We start from the raw sequence: 17,866 nt of genomic DNA, 5'->3' as shown, positions 1-17,866 counted from the left end.
TTTAGTTCTCGACTAACTAAACAGATCTTGTCGAATGTGGAAATTGTGGAATAAGTGCTTTAATAAAGTCCTCGTAGACATACCGTCTCAGGACTTGCAACTTAATGTAGAGTCATATGTCGCCATGTTACCAATCCAACGGTAACTTTACCATCTTAATTATAAACTAGACATAATGTAAACTAAATTTCATTTAGCAATTTTTAAAGGGTTTTTACCCCCATATTTAGTGGCTATTTCCATGTATTAACCTGACACTGATGATGGAATACTTATTCCGAAGACGTTTTGTCAATTTAACATAGCCCAAATGGGCTTTTATATACCTTTTTTAAAGGATTTTATTGAAAAATTTTTTTAATATATGGTATACAGCCAAATACAGGAACTTACTTTCCTTGTGGAGTGGAATAATTGTGTTCGGGGAAAAAATGAATCGATGTCAACAAAAACGTTTTAAAGTCATGAAAACCATTTTTGAGAAAAACTGGAAAAACTGTATAAATTTGTATTAGTCATTTAAATAAACACCAAACAATTTGGGATAATTTTTGATACTTTAAGATGTAATGTTTGAAAATTCTTAGTGCAAATTAATATTATGTCTATATATTGAATATACTACTACTAAGGATTTCCACAGTTTTCACTGTCTTCATTCACTCAACCGTTTTCTCCAATTTTCCCTGTCATTCCAGTCTCCATCTCGCAGGGTTCTTTTCTCCATAGCCTCGTCGATTTCATCTCTGAATGACCTTCGGGGTCTTCCTCTCTTTCTTCTTCCAATCGGGCTCCATTCTGTGATTTTGTTTATCCAGCGTCCTCTGTCCGCTCTTCTGACGTGGCCGTACCAGGATAGTCTCTTCTCCTCTATATAGTCGATTATGTCTGATTGCACTCCCATTCTCCGCTTAATCTCTGCGTTTTCAATTCTGTCTCTTTTTGTAAGTCTACAGCTTCTCCTCAGGAACTCCATTTCTACTGCTCTTATTCTACCTCTATTTCTCTTGTTTATTGTCCAGTTTTCGGACCCATATGTCAGGATACTTCTTGTCAGGGTATTATATATTCTCTTTTTTGTCTTTATCGTAATGTTCTTATCCCACAACACTGAGTTTAGTTGTCTTATACAGTTTCTTGTTTGTCTCAGTCTGTTGTTTATATCTTCTTCTGTTGTTCCCTGGTTCGATATTATGGTTCCTAAATACTTGAATTTATCTGTTCCATTTATTTGTCTTCCCTCTTCTATTTCTAAGTTTATTTCCATTTCGTTGTTTTTATATTCTTCTTCTAGTTTTCTGAGCATAAAGCTGAGATCTTCTTCATCTTGTGCGATGACTACTTGATCGTCGGCAAAACTTAAGGTGTATAGGTATTCGTCTCTTACTGGTATGCCCATTCCTTCGCACTTTCTCCTCCATGGTTTGAGTGTCTTTTCCAAGAATATTTTAAACAGAGTAGGGGACGTAGCACAGCCTTGTAGAAGTCCTTTTGTCGTCTTAAATGGATTGTAGGCTTTATTTCCACATTTAATAGCTACTTTGTTTTCTTTGTATAATGCTTTAACTGCTTTTATTAGTGTTTGTCGGATTCCGAGATCATTCATTGCTTCCCATAATTTGACTTTAGGTATTGAGTCATATGCTTTCTTTAGATCAACAAAGGCCAGATGGACCTGTCTACCTTTTGCCATTTTCTTCTCTATCAGTTGTTCTAATGTGTACGTATGATCTAGGCATGATTTTCCTACTGTGAACCCTGCTTGGTCTTCTCCAGTATATTGAATATAAATATTCAAATTTTGTCGGCTTGGAACTTTTTTATTTACATTCTTAAGATAATACAACAAACCTTTATTTTGTTAAAAAAATATATATTTAACCTACAAAAATACAATTATAAGTAAAAATTTTAAATTCAAATATTCAGTTATTTTTTTGAATGCTTTAAAGTGCCATGTTTCCACCTATTGGACGTCGTGTTCATCTTCTCCAGCATTGGGAGTATCAGTTGTTGGCCACTTCATTAATTCGTCGTTAAACTATCTGATACTACCAGGTATATAAGGTCACAACTTACCAATATTTTGGAGCTTCACTTTTTAATGGGGTACTTTACGGTATGAATAACAAATTATTTTGGGAAATTCAATTGATTAATTGTTGACTAGAGAAAGTTTATAGGTTTTTTCCATGAACTCATCAATAAAAGACCTACAAACAATCACACCTTTAGCTGTTCTATAAGTCAAGTGCATTAAAGAACTGATTCCAAAAGATATCTTATTCTTAGCAAGAACACGTTTTCCTCTCGATTTCTCAGAAATGCGCGTCTTTTTATAGTAGGTTGGTCACCAATGTTGGAAATCTAGTATATCTTCTGTGCTAACTTTTTTGACTGTAAATTTATCCATCATATTATTCGAAATAATAAAAATTTCGGTTATCGTGTGTAAGGTGTACACCCTATCATGTCTTTTTAGTTTTCTCTTGATGATTGAAAAATCCCTGTCACAAGGTAGGTAGGAGTATCTTCTAATGGAGCAATACTGCTCAATTCAATTAAACCGACCACTGTCGATAACGGCTAAAAAACACTCTATTTTGGGGGTATTTCGCTTTAAACATATTATATAAAATTGTAACATTCAGTCTTGCGCCCAAATATTTTATAGTCTTTCCTGCGTTATTACTTTATTTAATGGATAACTTTCAATATGTTGTCTTATTAATAACCTAGTATGACCACTGATTACATGAGTACCCAATTTTTTTGCCATGAAAATCCTTCGGGATTTTACCCGTTAATAAAAATGAGCTAAGCCTTCTAATACAACTTATTTTATTGCCATAAAGTGACTTACATGCTTCTAAACATACCTTTTATTTGGTTTCACCCAGAATTACCTCGTATATAAAATAAACAATATAAGCAGCCATCGCTTCTGCACCTTATTTTCTGGGTCTATGGGTATTTACATTGTTGCAGGTAACTAATGATTGTAAAAAAATATTCTGCTCGTTCTTAGTTTCCAATATTCCCAAATAAACGAATATCTCTTCAGCTTTGGTGTGCTGTCTGTACACTTATGCTTACATCTGAAATCAAAAAAGTTTCGATGAAATAAACCTTATTTTATTACGTACAAAAACATCGATAATACAATGTTAACATAGGCTATAATCATTGAACGTTATTTTTTACCAGTGTCATAATATTTTATTATGGAGCTACACGGACTGCAAAACGTATCTTACCTGCAATCAGGGCCAACAGTGATAGCTGGTACAATTCTAACTTTGTAATCAATGTACTCTTCACCTTTAAGTCTCGCATTTTTTAGGATATTTCTTTTTCACTTAGTTTCATTTCTTACTTTTCTTCCGTCGCTAGTACTGCTTTGTTCTTCATCCATCGCAATTTTTACAGAAATACAATAAACTGATGCTAAATACAACTTTAACCTCAGAACAAAAATCAAACATGTGGTTATTTAATTTTATGAGGAACTCACAGGACACAATAATACAGTACAATACACATATGTTGATAGTGTTGTCGACAAAAATATTCTGAGTCACTGACATAGAATCTTCTAGTTTACAATGATATATCTCAGCTTTATATTTAACATGCATAGAGAGTACAGATTTAGAATGTTTTTGCACCAAAAGATGCAATTCTGTTCATATAGTGAAGTCGTTTTACCCTGTCGTATTTCGGATTAACGCCCGAAAAATAATTTATGACTCTAGTTACAGCCACTCTGTTATGCTTTCCCTTTTCTACCTGCTTTGTGGTACCGAACCTCCTACTGGTCGGCTGTAGTACTTGAGGATAAAACAATTTTTTTATAAATCGTGAAAAAACGCAAATTGAATGCTTTGTGATAATAATTTATTAAAAATTTTTTTATATATCTCCGAGTGAGCGTCGAGTTGTGTTGAAAGTGGAAAATTATTTTACTTTAGAAAAAATCAACATGGGACCAATTACATCAGTACTGGCAACTCAAAAAAGGACAAGTGCAGCTTGTGGAATTTCAGAACGGACCTTGCAAAGAGTTCGCGAAATGAGTGAGGAGGAATTAAGTAAGGAAAATAAAAGGATTCGTTTGCATCCGAAAACCCTCGACTTGCCACAAAGTATTAAAATCTCAGTCAGAAATATCATTTATGACATGTACAAAGCAAAAAAACATGTTACAAGAAAGACACTTATTCAAAAAATAAAGGACAGAGAACTTTGTGATATGGGTTCGACCAGTTTATCAAAAGTATTAAAAGCTGTGGGTTTAAGATACAAAACAACCAATAATCGTAAAGTGTTGTGCGAGCTGTCCAATGTTGTTGGAAAAAGGTGGAAATTTATAAGAAACTATATAAAAAACAAGAATTCCGAATTTGCCAGACAATTTGTGTTTCTTGACGAAACATGGATTTTTGCGAAAGGAAATAATACCAAATCATCCTGGCAAGATGATTCATGCTATTCGAGTACTAGTGCGAGTAATGGTAAAAGATATATTATATTGCATGCAGGAAATACGGAAGGTTTTATACCCAATGCTAGTCTTATATTTTCTTTGAGAAAAAAAACTGATGATTACCATGGAAATATGGACGCCGATATTTTTGAACATTGGTTTGAGGAAAAATTATTAAAAAGTCTGGAAAATCCGTCATTAATAGTCTTAGACAATGCTTCGTATCACACCAGAGAGGAGGAAAAGTTTCCCACAAGCAGCTGGAAAAAAGAAGACTTAAGAAAGTGGCCGTCGGAGAAAAATATAGAACACGAACATCTAGTTTTAAAAGCTAAATTATTAAATAAGTGCAAAGAACACATTACTGAGAAAAAAATTGTCGTTGACCAAATGGCACTAAAATTTGGTCATGAGGTCCTAAGACTACCACCATATCACTGCCAGTACCATCCAATTGAATTGGTGTGGGGCATCACTAAAAACTACTATGATAAACATGCATGTAAGACCACCGACGACGCGTTTTACAACTCTGGCAAGATGTACTAAACCAAATCAATGAGAAACAATGGCGGAAATGTATTGAGCATACTGAAAAAAAATTTTATAGTCATATGAAATAGAACAAGTTATTGATGAAGTAAGACCTTTAATTATTCGTAATGATGAAGATTCAGATGAATCGGATAGCGAGTCAAATAGTGATACCTGTCCATAGATTAAGACGTAGATAGAAAAATTAACACAAAAGGGTACCAACCACCAAAAAAAAAAAATAATAAAACAAAAACCGCATGCAGGAGAGAGCCGGAGGCACGCCGCACGACGCTCTTGAATGCAAGCACCAAAAAAATTAGATTAGCAAGTATCGGCACACACAACCATCATTAGATCGCCGAACAATTGCTTTGACAGGTAGTGATAAAGCCAAATGGGCTAACCTACCACTTAAATGTAAATACACGGAAATCTCCCATACCGCGAAATAGTCGAGACCTGGCTCCAAAGACCAGGGGGCGGAGGAAAGCAGGGGCTGGTTGTACCGCAGGAGTACAACCTACCTCGGTGGGTTTGGGAAGGTGTGTGTGGGAAGTAGGAATAAGTCTTTATTTTATATATATATATATATATATATATATATATATATATATTTTTTTTATAGATATATTTATAAAATATATAAAAATAAAAATATAATACAAAATTTTGAACACCCAGTATTAACATTGGCAAATTTTTTTATGCTTAAATAAAAATAGACTTTAGTATACGCTGAAAAAGAATTTTTGTTTTTTCAGCATAAATATTAACCACAATATTAATTTTTGAAGTTGCATGTGTAATATGAAAAAATTTTCAAAAACTTTAAATATCTGAAAAACGGCTATTTTTTCGAGAATGGTATCCAAATAAAAATCAATCCAGAATTTTACGAAGATTCTAAAAAAAATAACAAAAATCACAGTTTCTATTCAAAATAAGAAACTTAATGGCGACTTCCGGTACAACCGGAAGCGCTAGAAGAATACAAATATTTAAAAAATGAAGAATGTTTTGCATAACCCATTATTCCAAGTTTGCAGAAACCAGTGACGACCAGAACTTTGAAAACTTTTAACCAACATGTTGCGTGAATCACCCTGTATATTTCATACTCAATGTTTATCAATTTACATTATGATATTTAATTATTATAAAACATAATACAAAGTTATTTTATTAAAAAAATCCCTAATGTCGTATTATCAAATTAAGAAAACCGTACATTTTTAATTTGAGAACCGCTGACTACCTGAGGCAAATCTGAACAGACCTTTTTATTACTTATGCGACAGGCGAAACGATCCTAATATAGAACAATTATTTTCCATCAAAATGTGAAAAATGAAAAAAAATGGCTTACGTTTTTGTTTATACCATTCAAATATTTTAAATTGTTATGAAGTATATATGATATTTAGAAAAAAAAAATGGTAATCAAGTTCCAATTCTATAGAGGTGTTTCCAATCTTAATTTGACGGAAGAATTTATTATAAATTTTATTAAAATATTTAACTTACGTGTCGAACTCCATCTGAGAATACTTCCGGCTTTATTCTTTCCGTTAGATGTCTCAAATTGTGGATTAAGGCGGTTTCGAACTCTGACATAAAATACAGATTAAGCGCTCTTTGAGCAGACACAGTCGGATTATCAGGTGCTATGTTGAACGCTCTGTACGTGTCAGCCAATGCACCTATATAATAACATGCTGCCGCTCTGGCCTTCGATCGACCCAGTAGGGACCTTATGCTATTTGGTGTTTGAGATACAGACTTATTAAAAAAGATTAAAGCTGAAATATAAAAAAAAATTATTTATTATGTTTAAGGAGGTATTTTCAAGCCGCAGTTAAAATAAGTGGCATTCAAATAAACTAACGTTTAAAAATTCTTTGAGAAGATGGCAGCACGTGCATCATATTCTAGTATTTTAATTTTCCCAAAATTTAATTCTCTTAACATCGAAATTTTTGCCAGCGATGCCAAGTATCGGCATCGAGTACAGTTCTCTCTAAGTATAGATCGTAACTTACAGCGAAGCCAAACTGAAAGGACTAGAAATAAATGAAAATATATCAAAATACATGAACGTAAGCAAGAAAAAGGAGATACAAATGATAGAACGGACAATAGATGCATACAGTTTCGAAGAGTTTGAAACATTTAAATATTTGCGAGTACTAGTCAACAAAAGAAATGAAAGTGTAGATATAAAAAGAAGAATTTAAGCAAAAAATGCAGCGTTTTATAGAAATAAAAAAATGTTTAGAGATAAGGAGATAAGCCGAATACAAAAATGAAAATCTACAAAACGACCATAGATCCAATAGTAATATACGCTGGAGAAACATTTACATTAATAGCAAGAGAAAATGAACAATTCAAAGTTTTTAAAAGGAAGATTATCAGAAAGATACTGGGACCAAAGAGGGAAAACGAAGAGGATGCAAGACAATGGATGAATAATGATGAACAAAATACAAGAATGCATGAGTCAAGAGAACATAGTTAGAGAACATTAAATCACAAAGAATTGGATGGTATGAACACATATTGAGGAGAGCGAAGAGCAATCCCTTAAGAGTTATAAGGGAATGGATATCACCAGGTAAAAGAATCAAAGCAGACCCAACCTGAGATAAAGACAACAAGTGGAAGAAAACAAGGAATATGAAAATTATAAATAACAATAAAAGAGAAAAATGGAGAAAAGTAGTGAAAAGAGCGAAGTCACACTAGACACTGTAAAACCAAACCCAGAATGGTTACACATACATATACAGATCACGACATTGTTTTATTGACCATACAACACAATAGCAATCGCTGTGACATGTTACATGTTTTCACCTCTATATACATTTCACATTAAGTACGAATTGTCGTAATTGTCACATTTACATTAAAAATTTGAAACTAAGTTCTAAAAGAATGAACTATTGCGTTGTATACCGTTCAAAAAAAGTGCAACTTGTAACATGGTACTTTCAGGGTCATTCGATACACGAAGTAATTGATTTATTTAATACTGCCTTCGAAAATAGATCCTCACCAAGTGTTACAACAGTTAAAAACACCATTAAACATTTTTAAACTTCGGGATGTGTAAACAGTTGTAAAAAGTGTACTGAAGGTAATGAACCACGTGTTAAACCTATCTATGAGGAGTGTCAAAACAGAGAAATTGATATTTGTGCTTTTCTGGAAGCTAGTGAACCCTGTAATAGTGTACAAATTGCTAGGGAAGTTAACGTGAATGCTCGAACTGTCCAGCGAGTTCTCGAAAGGAATATAGTTTTGTGAAATTATGTTAGATAATCAGAATGAAAATGTACACTTTTTAAAAAATATTTTATTTTTTGACGAATCTTCATCATTACATAAAAAACACAATCCATCCGTTGCAAGGTATTATTCTAGGAAAAATAAGTACCTCAGTGTTGCAGTACAAACGCAGCATCAGCAAAAGTTAAATGTTTGGACTGGCATGTTAGGCGACCATATTGTTGGTCCATTTTTTATCGATGGAAACCTATACGGGCCCAAATATTACAACTTTGACAGAATGAGATCATTCCGGCAGTTCGACGCCTTCCCGTTAATTTTCAGGAGGTTTATTTTCAACAAGATGGGTGTTCGGCTCACAACTCTAGAACAACTATTGACTTCCTTAATCAAACATTTCCTGATCGACTGATAAGTATACGTGGTACAATTAAATGGCCCGCTAGATCTTGTGACTTAGCGCCTAACGATTTTTTTTTGGGGGGTTTTCTCAAAGAAAACATTTATAGGCATCAGTTTGAAAGGGCCACAAACCTAGTCGAATTAAGGGAAAAAATAATTCATTTCTCTGCAAGTATTACACCAGCCCTACTCCAAAATATGAGGAGAAATCTGTATGACAGGTTTGTCATACAGATTTGAGTCCATAATTCATTAATCTGCTTTCCTAATTTTTATTTTTTGTTAGGTACATATTACGAAGTCTGTAGGTTCTTAATAAGGTAGTAATTTTTGTATTTAGGTTTGGAAGAACTTTATTTATTTTTTATTTAAAAGTACAAACGATTCCTATTCTGATTTTTTTTCTTCTTTCTTGTCTTATTGTTATATGGTTTGTCCATAAAATTTGTACAAGTTTCAGTGACAATAATGCATATTACTTATTTACTTAGCCCAGTTAGCCCAAGACTCCAGAACAGATCAGAGGTAATGTAAGTCGAAAAAACTTCACCAGCTACAGGGGGTCATGTAAGATGCCCCCATTTTCAGTTTTTTAATAATCAATAAGTTAAGTCTATTGCATTTATCTTGATAAAACCATGAGGATTATATTTTAATACGGATGTCCTTCGAAAGTTTTTTTTAAGTGGCCATACAATGTTTTTTAACAACTTTTTATTTAACTGATGATGGAATGATTTAATTCCGAAAAGATCTTCTTAAAATAAAAATTTAAGCTTGTAATAAGCAATTTTTTTATACCTTAATACACACGAACACCACGTGCTTTCTACTTATTTACTTACTTATTTATTTGCATTGCTATTAAGGCTAAAAAATGACCAAAAAATTAGTTTTAAAACAATATAATAAATATGCTCTAGAGACGGGATTGCAATAAATCTTAATTCCTAATGATCAACAAAACAATGTCGTCACTTTGTATAATGATATTTAATACAAAAGTTATCGTTTTGGTAAAATTTTTTGCTAGTTTTATATTTTCAATAACCTAAAAAATTGTATTAACTTAGCTGTTAATGATGGTATGAAGGGCAGTGAATAATAATAGATATTTCAATTAACTAAATGTTCTGGGATCTCACAAAGGATGGCGTCAGAATATCCACATTAACCATGTTGTTAGTATGTGTGTATAATAGCTTAAAACCACCTGGTTTTTAACACATTGTTTGTAGTTCTAACAATTCTCATGCCAAGGAATGGTAGAGTATCCCGTATCTCCTCCTCAACTGTGAATTCTATATGTTGATTATGGCTGTTGAAAATGTTGACAATTTCATAAACTCTATCTTTGAAAAGTGTCAAACCCAAATCATCCACATACCTCTTAATGTAAGGAATGAAGAAAGTACAATTGTTAACGCAATCATTAATGACATCATCCATGCTCAAAACTCAAATCTTTCCGATCATTAGTTTGTAATATGTAGTCAGGGAAACATTTATTTTCGTATTAGCAGTTTTCCTTTCAATGTAATTTTTATTTAAGATGTAAGAATTTAATGAAGTTAAGGATGAAGTTAATGAAATTAAGGATATTTTCTCGAGCTTTGAAAAAGCTCCATTAAACATCGGTCAAATAATAAATGAAGACAAAACAAAATAAATGGTCGTCTCAAAACAAGAACGACGGCGAATAAAGCAAAACATTACTATAAATGATCACAACTTCGAAGTGGTTAAAGAATTTAAATATCTAGGAGCAACAATCACAAATGACAACAAATTAGAGCGAGAAGTTGAAACGAGAATAATGGCAGGAAACAGATCTTCCTTTGCAATGCAACATCTAATGAAGTCAAAACTTCTTTCACGAGACACAAAAATCCGGATATATAAGACTATATTACGACCAGAAGTCGCGTATGGAAGCGAAACATGGACGCTAACAAAAAGAGAAATAAATAAATTGCTGGTGTGGGAACGTAAAATTCTTCGAATGATATATGGCCCTTGCAGAGACAGCGTGACAAACGAATGGAGGGGCAGATACAATAGCCAGCTAGAGTCTCTATTCGGAAAAGAAAATCTAGTCAGATATATAAAGGCCAATAGACTCAGATGAGCAGGGCATGTGATACGCAGTAACGACAATCGCCTTATAAACAATGTGTTCTGTTAAAGGCCAAAGGGAAGAATGTCTGTAGGGCGGCCTAGAAAAAGGTGGAAAGATGCAGTCAAAGAAGATCTAGAGAAAATGGGAGTGCGACAATGGGAATTACTGGCACAGAACCGATAAACATGGAAGGCAATAGTAAACGCGACTCACGAAGAGTTGTAGCGCCATTGATAATGATGAATTTAATGAAGTAATTTAAGTTAGTAGTTTCAATTAACCAATCTAGATTTATCTTAGATTTTATTTGGATATTTTTTATATTATTTTGTTATCACTTTATTGGTTACTGAAGAGAAGAAGAGAACCTACTATCGTGTAATACAATCTCGTAGAGTGCTAATTTCAAAATTTTAGCCGAATCAGACTAGTAGTTTTGTTTTGACGGCGTATGAAAGCGAGAGCGTCAATGACTCTTTTTATTCGGTGGCAACCGTCAAAAATTGGTATAACGAATTTTAACCAGGACGCCCGTCGATTTTTGATAAGGCACGTTTCGGTGTCCCGAAAATGGCTACTACAGAGGACGCGTAACAGAAATTAACGATTTTGTATTGGCAGACTGCCGACTTAAGGTGCGCGAGATAGCTGAGACAGCAGGCAGCATCTCAAAAGAGCGCACTGGCTCAAATTTTTGACATAAATAAGCTATCACAACAGGCAAAACCGTGAGACAACTTCAGAACAGTGTCTGACTATATTTAAGCCTAATCCGAATTAGTTTCTACGTCGTTTCGTAACCGTCGGCGAAACATGGATCAACTGGTACACATTAAAGACCAAGAAACAGCTAAAACTGTGGGTGTTACCTGGCATACGTGCTCCTAAAAAGCGAAGACTGTTCTATTGGACACAGAAACTCCACAAGGTCCTAGTACGCCGAATTATTAGGCCGATTCGACGCCAAATTGCAGAAAAACCTACCTCATTTGGCGAAAAAAAAAAAGTGATCTTCCGCCATGGCAGCGCACGGGCTCTAATCTTTGCCTTCGCCATGGCAAAATTGGTTAAATTGGATTACAAACTATTGCTTTATCCACTGTATTTTCCCGATTTGACTCCATGCCACTTCTTATTGTTTCAAAACTTAAAAAGAGTACTCGTTGAGCAGACGTATAAGTCGAATGAGGAGGTCAAGACCTCGAGAAAAACGTATTTTTCAGACGAGCTAGAGAAGTTCCAGCATTGCTGATTTAAATGTATCGAGGTAAAAAGAGAGTATCTTAAGAAATAAAGTTTTACTTTTCCAAAATTTTGTAGGCTAAGTACTTATCGGACCGCCCTAGTACGTTCATGCGTGAGTTGTTTCATTATAACCTATCCTCCACTCTCTCCTATAAGCCCGACCACGTGTCATTACATGGTGCCGAAAACCAAATCTGAAACCAAACCGAATACTTTAAGACTAAGAAGAGTATAAAAATGACATGGAATTCAAGGCAGCAACAAACTCAATGCAAATGTCATGTAATCTGTGCGAAAACTGGAAATTCATCATACAAAGATTTAAAAACTACCTTCAAGCAACATAACAAAAAAACCTGAAATAACCCAATGCGCACAACTTTTACAATTAATAGGGGACGAATGGTTTAAAATCCATAATACGTTCAAGTTCTCAACAGAAGAAAAAGATTCGTTAGAACCGTTGATCACAAAATTTGAAACACATTTCAAACCCAAAAACAATGTATCAAACGCAAGGTATTGCCTGTTTACCAGAAAACAAAATGAAGGTGAGTCAGTAGACAAATTTATAACAGATATTATAAACAAGGCAAACAATTGTGAGCTAGAGAATCTGGAGGACAGTCTGATTAAGACTTGCATAATATGTAGGGTAGCAGATGAAACTATGAGACAGAGGGAGAAAAAGATGAGATGAGCTTGGAAAAAGCAATCAATCTGTGTAACAGTATATAAAGCTCGAAAGTCCAATCTGAAAAATTGAAGTCAGAGGAGGTAAACTACATAAAGAAAGGAAACTTCAGCAAGAAATATGTAAATAAAGCCCAGTGGTAAGACAGAAGAGTGAATCCACCTTATTCGAAGTCTCAAGGCAGCCAGTTCAATGGCAAATCTGGAAGCGGTTCAGGGTGCAGTAGATGTGGAATGGAACACAGACGCCAAACCTGCAAGGCATATAAAGCTAAGTGTAATTTATGTATTAAGACAGGGCAATATGTAAAACTGTGTTTTTAAAAACAAATTAAATATGTAAATGTAGATGATTCAGAATCAGATTAATTGTTTATAGGTATGGTAAATACTAAAAATGACAGTTTTCACAATGATTTTATGGTACACTTTAAAGTTAATAAGCATAAATTAAGCTGTAGATTGGATACAGGGGTAATGGCAAATGTAATATCAATAAATAAGTTAAATTATCTAGAAGTTAATGTTGAACTACAAAAAACAAACTTCAGGTAACCAATATTTTCGAATGAAACACTTATAGTCATTTAAAAATGTATTATACACTCATGGACAAAAATATCGAATATTTTGGAATTTTCCAATTTTTTTTTGTAGTCACTATTATTTCAAAATAATTTTAGATTACTGATAATACTCATATAGTAGGCTGATGTACTCACTAGTTTGAAATATTTTGATGTTTATTTTGACGTTTATTCAGTGGTTAGTGTCATTCGTACATTTTATCATAAAAATCCTTCTTCACGTAAAGGAAAAATCATACTAATTCGGTTATTTTTAGTTTAATTTATTAAGTTTAATTAAATATTTTTTTAATTTAACTAAGTTTAAAACAAGTATCCCACCAATTCGACATTGCGATGAAGTCCAAGTAGCACATATTGTAATTTTGTACGAGGAAGAATATGCACAAAAAGGTATCGCACAACATCTCAGCAGAACTGAATCTATAGTTTCGAATACTCTAAAAAGGTACCGCGAAACAGGAAATTTTGTACGAAGGCGTGGTCAAGGACGCCCAAGGTGCCCAACCGCAATTGATGACCGTTTTTTGGTTCTTAATTCTACACGAAATCGTTCATTGACATCGATGCACCTCAGAAATGAGCTATTAAATGTTTAACAAGTTAATGTGAGTTCACAAACAGTTAGACAAAGATCAAAAGAAGCAAAATTAAAGCGCAGACACCCCGCCAAAGTTCCACGTCTTCTCCAAAATCATAAAACTCGTCGTTTGGAATTTGCAAGAACACATATTTAGTGGAATATCGAAAACTGAAAAAACGTTCTTTTCACTGATGAGACCAGAATCCTATTATGGAAGACAGATGGTCAAAACTACGTCTACAGAAGATTTCGAGAACGATTCACCAGCTGCAGTCTCGCCCAGACCGTTAGTTTTGGAGTTGATGGCATAATTCTTTGGGAAGGTATTATTTGGGAGGTATGTACCGCACTTGTGGAAGTGATTGGACGGATGGCTGGTGATTCTTAGATTTAAAACATCCTGCAAGGTCATGTTTTGTCATATGTTGGTTACATTGGATATAAAAGATTCACGTTAATGCACGATAATGCTCGACCACACGCCGCTGCCATAGTAAGTAATTATCTTGATGAGGTCCAAATTCGAAGATTGGATTGGCCACCTTCTAGCCCGGATTTAAATCCAATAGAGCACATGTAGGATCACCTAAAACGCAGCATACGACAAAGAAATCCCGATCCAAATACGATAGAGCAGCTTCGACTTACTGCACAGGATGAATGGAATGCAATTTTCCAAGGATATGTCCAAAATTTACTTGCAAGCATGCTGAGAAAGATGCAAGCAGTAATAAGAGGTAGAGGGGGGAATACTGGTTACTGATCACGCACTTCTTTCAGTTTAAACCACTTAAGCAATTTAAATTATCATTTAAGTTTAGAGTAAAACAACCTAATTTACCTAATATTAAACATTTATTTTTTTCACAATTTTCTCGGCATCAAAATTTAAAATTGTTTATTAAACATTATTAAAATAATCTCTATTTTACAATAAACGACTTGATTGGCCAGAATTTATTTTGATAAAACAAAAATTTGAAAATTCCAAAATATTCGATATTTTTGTCCTTGGGTGTAGAATGCAAATATAAAGATAATACGTACAACATAATATTTTATGTGGCAAAGATTAATTCACCAACGGTATTAAGTCTTCCTACATGTAAAGCTTTAAATATATTAAAAAGGGTCAATACAATAGAAAACATTGAAACTAATATTTGAATTCTAAAAAACATTTAAAAATAATTACTCTGATGTGAAAGAAATATTTTTAAGGAAGTGCTAATACAACATTGTGCTAAATGAATCTGAACAACCAGTTATACATCCTCTAAGAAAGATTCCACTACAGCTAAAGGAGACAGTAAAACTTGAATTAGCTGAAATGGAAAAAAATGGTATAATCGAGAAAGTTGATAAACCTACAGACTGAGTCAGGTTCACTGTCTTAGTAAGAAAACCAAAAAGTAATTCAATAAGAGTTTGAATCGATCAAAGAGACTTGAATAAAGCTATCAAAAGAGAGCACTTTCAATTCCCTACGGTTGATGAAATAGCTGCAAATTTAAAAGGTAACGTTTATTCCAGCAAGCTTGATGCTTCAAAAGCATTTTGGAGCATAAAACTTGATGATGAAAGTAGTCAATTATGTACTTTTAACACTTGCTACGATAGATATAAATTTTTAAGGCTGCCCTATGGCATTAGTTCAGCAAGTGAGGTATTTCACAAAAGATTCAGTAAAATATTTAAAATAAAGGGTGTAGAAACATATATTGAAGATTAAATTGGTTATGGCTCATCAAAATAACAACACGATAAGTGCTATATCAAGTTTTAGAAAGAGCTAATGTCAAATTTAACTATGAAAAATATAGTTTTGGCGTAAAAAATATAAAATTTTTAGGAATTAAATTACAATAAAGAGGATAAAGGATGTATGAAATATTTAAGGAAATTCATAAATGTTTATATAAAGATTTGTTAAAGAAATTTATTTTTATTTGGTTATTTTAAAAAGAGGGGGATATGATGTATGTGAATAAGTAAATATTCGGAACGCAGTCAGGTTGGTAACATTGTAAGAGTGACGTGACGGCCAGGTGCAAGGAAGAGGAAACAAAACTATTCTGAATCTAGACACGATAGATACAAGTTGTTTCATTATAACCTAACCTCCACTCTCCAGAGTTAACCTATCCTATTAGCCCGACCACGTGTCATCACAAGCAACGAATAGTTTCTCATACTGTTTCTCCGTTTAGAACATGGTTTTTTGGCGTGTAATTTGTGAACCTTTACTTACGAGTAACTCCAAAAATATTGTCGAATAAAAGAATTCTGAGCGGAAAACCATCATATTTTTAGACTATTTAGTTAGAAAAATTTTCCAGCTCGGCGGGATCCGAGACCTTGACCCCTGCATTTTTGCATCTATCCTATGCATTAATAAAGCTTAAACACATCAAAGAAAGTTATCGTAAATTTAATAACATATAAATAAAATACTATCAAAATACGTACCATTTTCAAACTGATCTAATCTGGCAATAAAGTAAGCGATTTCTCTAAAGAGAAATTCATTATCAAATAACTCATCTTTCTTAAAAGGATTATTTGGATCTACCACACGCTCAGCAATAATCAGCGGGTCTGCTACTAAAGCACCTTGTTCCAATTTTTTTTCCCTAGTTTCTAATGTTGATAAGTAATGCAACATGGTATTTCACATATCAAAAAATTAAAAAAATTAAACTTTCCCTTGCTCCCATAAAGTACAAAACTAAATCTTTTACACTGACATTGAAGTTAACTTCAAAATGTCAATTTAGTTGACGTTTTTAATCTTTATTGAAATTTGTAGTTTAAGTCAAAATAAAAAAAGACAAAAGATATTATATAATTGGTGTTTATGTTTAAGATACCTATTTGCTTTCTCAAATGACTATAGGTGATAGCACTTGTTTTGAAAGATGGCGGACGAAATAGGGATCACGAAATCAGGCCACAAGGTTTCTTCCCATATAATTTTCTGACGCGCTCGAGTAACGCTAGGAATCAGAATTAAAAAATATAATAAAATATATAGTGATCCCTTAATAACGTTAATTTTGGTCGTAATTTTCTGTTTAACTCGAAGTTATTATAGCGAGCTGTAAATATTTTACCCTGTATATAAGTTACAGTTATGCGGAAGTGCAAATTTTCAAATTTTAAATCCCTTTCTGCAATAAGTCTAATGTGCGGTCGACATGAAACACCATGTATGTATTTTATGTTGCCTAAATCTATTCTCTCGTTTTTTAACCTCATTTTACATTCTTTCATTTTATATATTAATAGAATTAAATTTCAAATAAAAGTGTTAATTAACTGAGCGTACAAATGTCTTAATTATGTGGTAATTCATACAGAAATGTTTCATCCGTTATACTCAAATTATAAGGAAATTAATGTCGTACATTAGAGCCTAGGCTAACTTGCATCAAAGTGCCTACTCCACTTGCATTATATTTTCAGAATCAGTAGGTGCAACATGACACTGCGTTAGGCTCTGGCATCACTAGAGTAGAGCTATTTCACGGCCGTTGTTTCCGGGGCTCCGGAGATGTAGGAGTTCGATTCATCTCGACGTACGTCGGTAAAATCCGGGAGTCTAGCTCTGCCGTCCGGGCGGAGCCATGCAGTTCTCGTGATGACTCTAACGGGAGAGGTGTTTGACTCTATCGGCTCAACTGTCGGTTATACACGCGGATCTAAAACCCCACATTGACAGTTCGCACTCTGCGCTAATCTGTGCGTCTATAACAATTTAACAACGATCAGTGGCTTTAATGTTGATGTTAAGTGTTTATTAGTGTAACTTGGTGTTATGTAAGTGGTTGTTATTAAGTGTAACGCACAAAATTTTAAAAAACGTGGGAAAAGGAGTTAGAGAACTTGAGGTTACTAATTTAAAAACGTGTTGCTTCTGACCG

General features: G+C 33.6%; 1 protein-coding gene across 2 annotated transcripts in view; it reads right to left on the bottom strand.

Moving 5' to 3' along the window:
- LOC140440579 (outer dynein arm-docking complex subunit 4-like) overlaps nucleotides 1-16,711 on the bottom strand; it is a 53,146-nt gene extending 36,435 nt beyond the window's left edge. For both annotated transcript variants that reach the window (XR_011950871.1, XM_072530957.1), the window contains exons 1-2: nucleotides 16,413-16,711; nucleotides 6,548-6,822 (exon numbers count right to left, since the gene is read on the bottom strand). Coding sequence is in view for 1 of the 2 variants with exons in the window: in XM_072530957.1 (XP_072387058.1) it covers nucleotides 6,548-6,822; nucleotides 16,413-16,608 (471 nt within the window). In the remaining variant the exon portion in view is untranslated. The remainder of the gene's footprint in view (nucleotides 1-6,547; nucleotides 6,823-16,412) is intronic.
- Nucleotides 16,712-17,866: the final 1,155 nt, after the last annotated feature.

The sequence above is a fragment of the Diabrotica undecimpunctata genome, chromosome 5 (genome assembly GCF_040954645.1).
Source record: "Diabrotica undecimpunctata isolate CICGRU chromosome 5, icDiaUnde3, whole genome shotgun sequence".
Classification (NCBI taxonomy): domain Eukaryota; kingdom Metazoa; phylum Arthropoda; class Insecta; order Coleoptera; family Chrysomelidae; genus Diabrotica; species Diabrotica undecimpunctata.
Note: the sequence above shows the minus strand (reverse complement) of the source record. Positions and strands in the feature narration are given on the sequence as shown.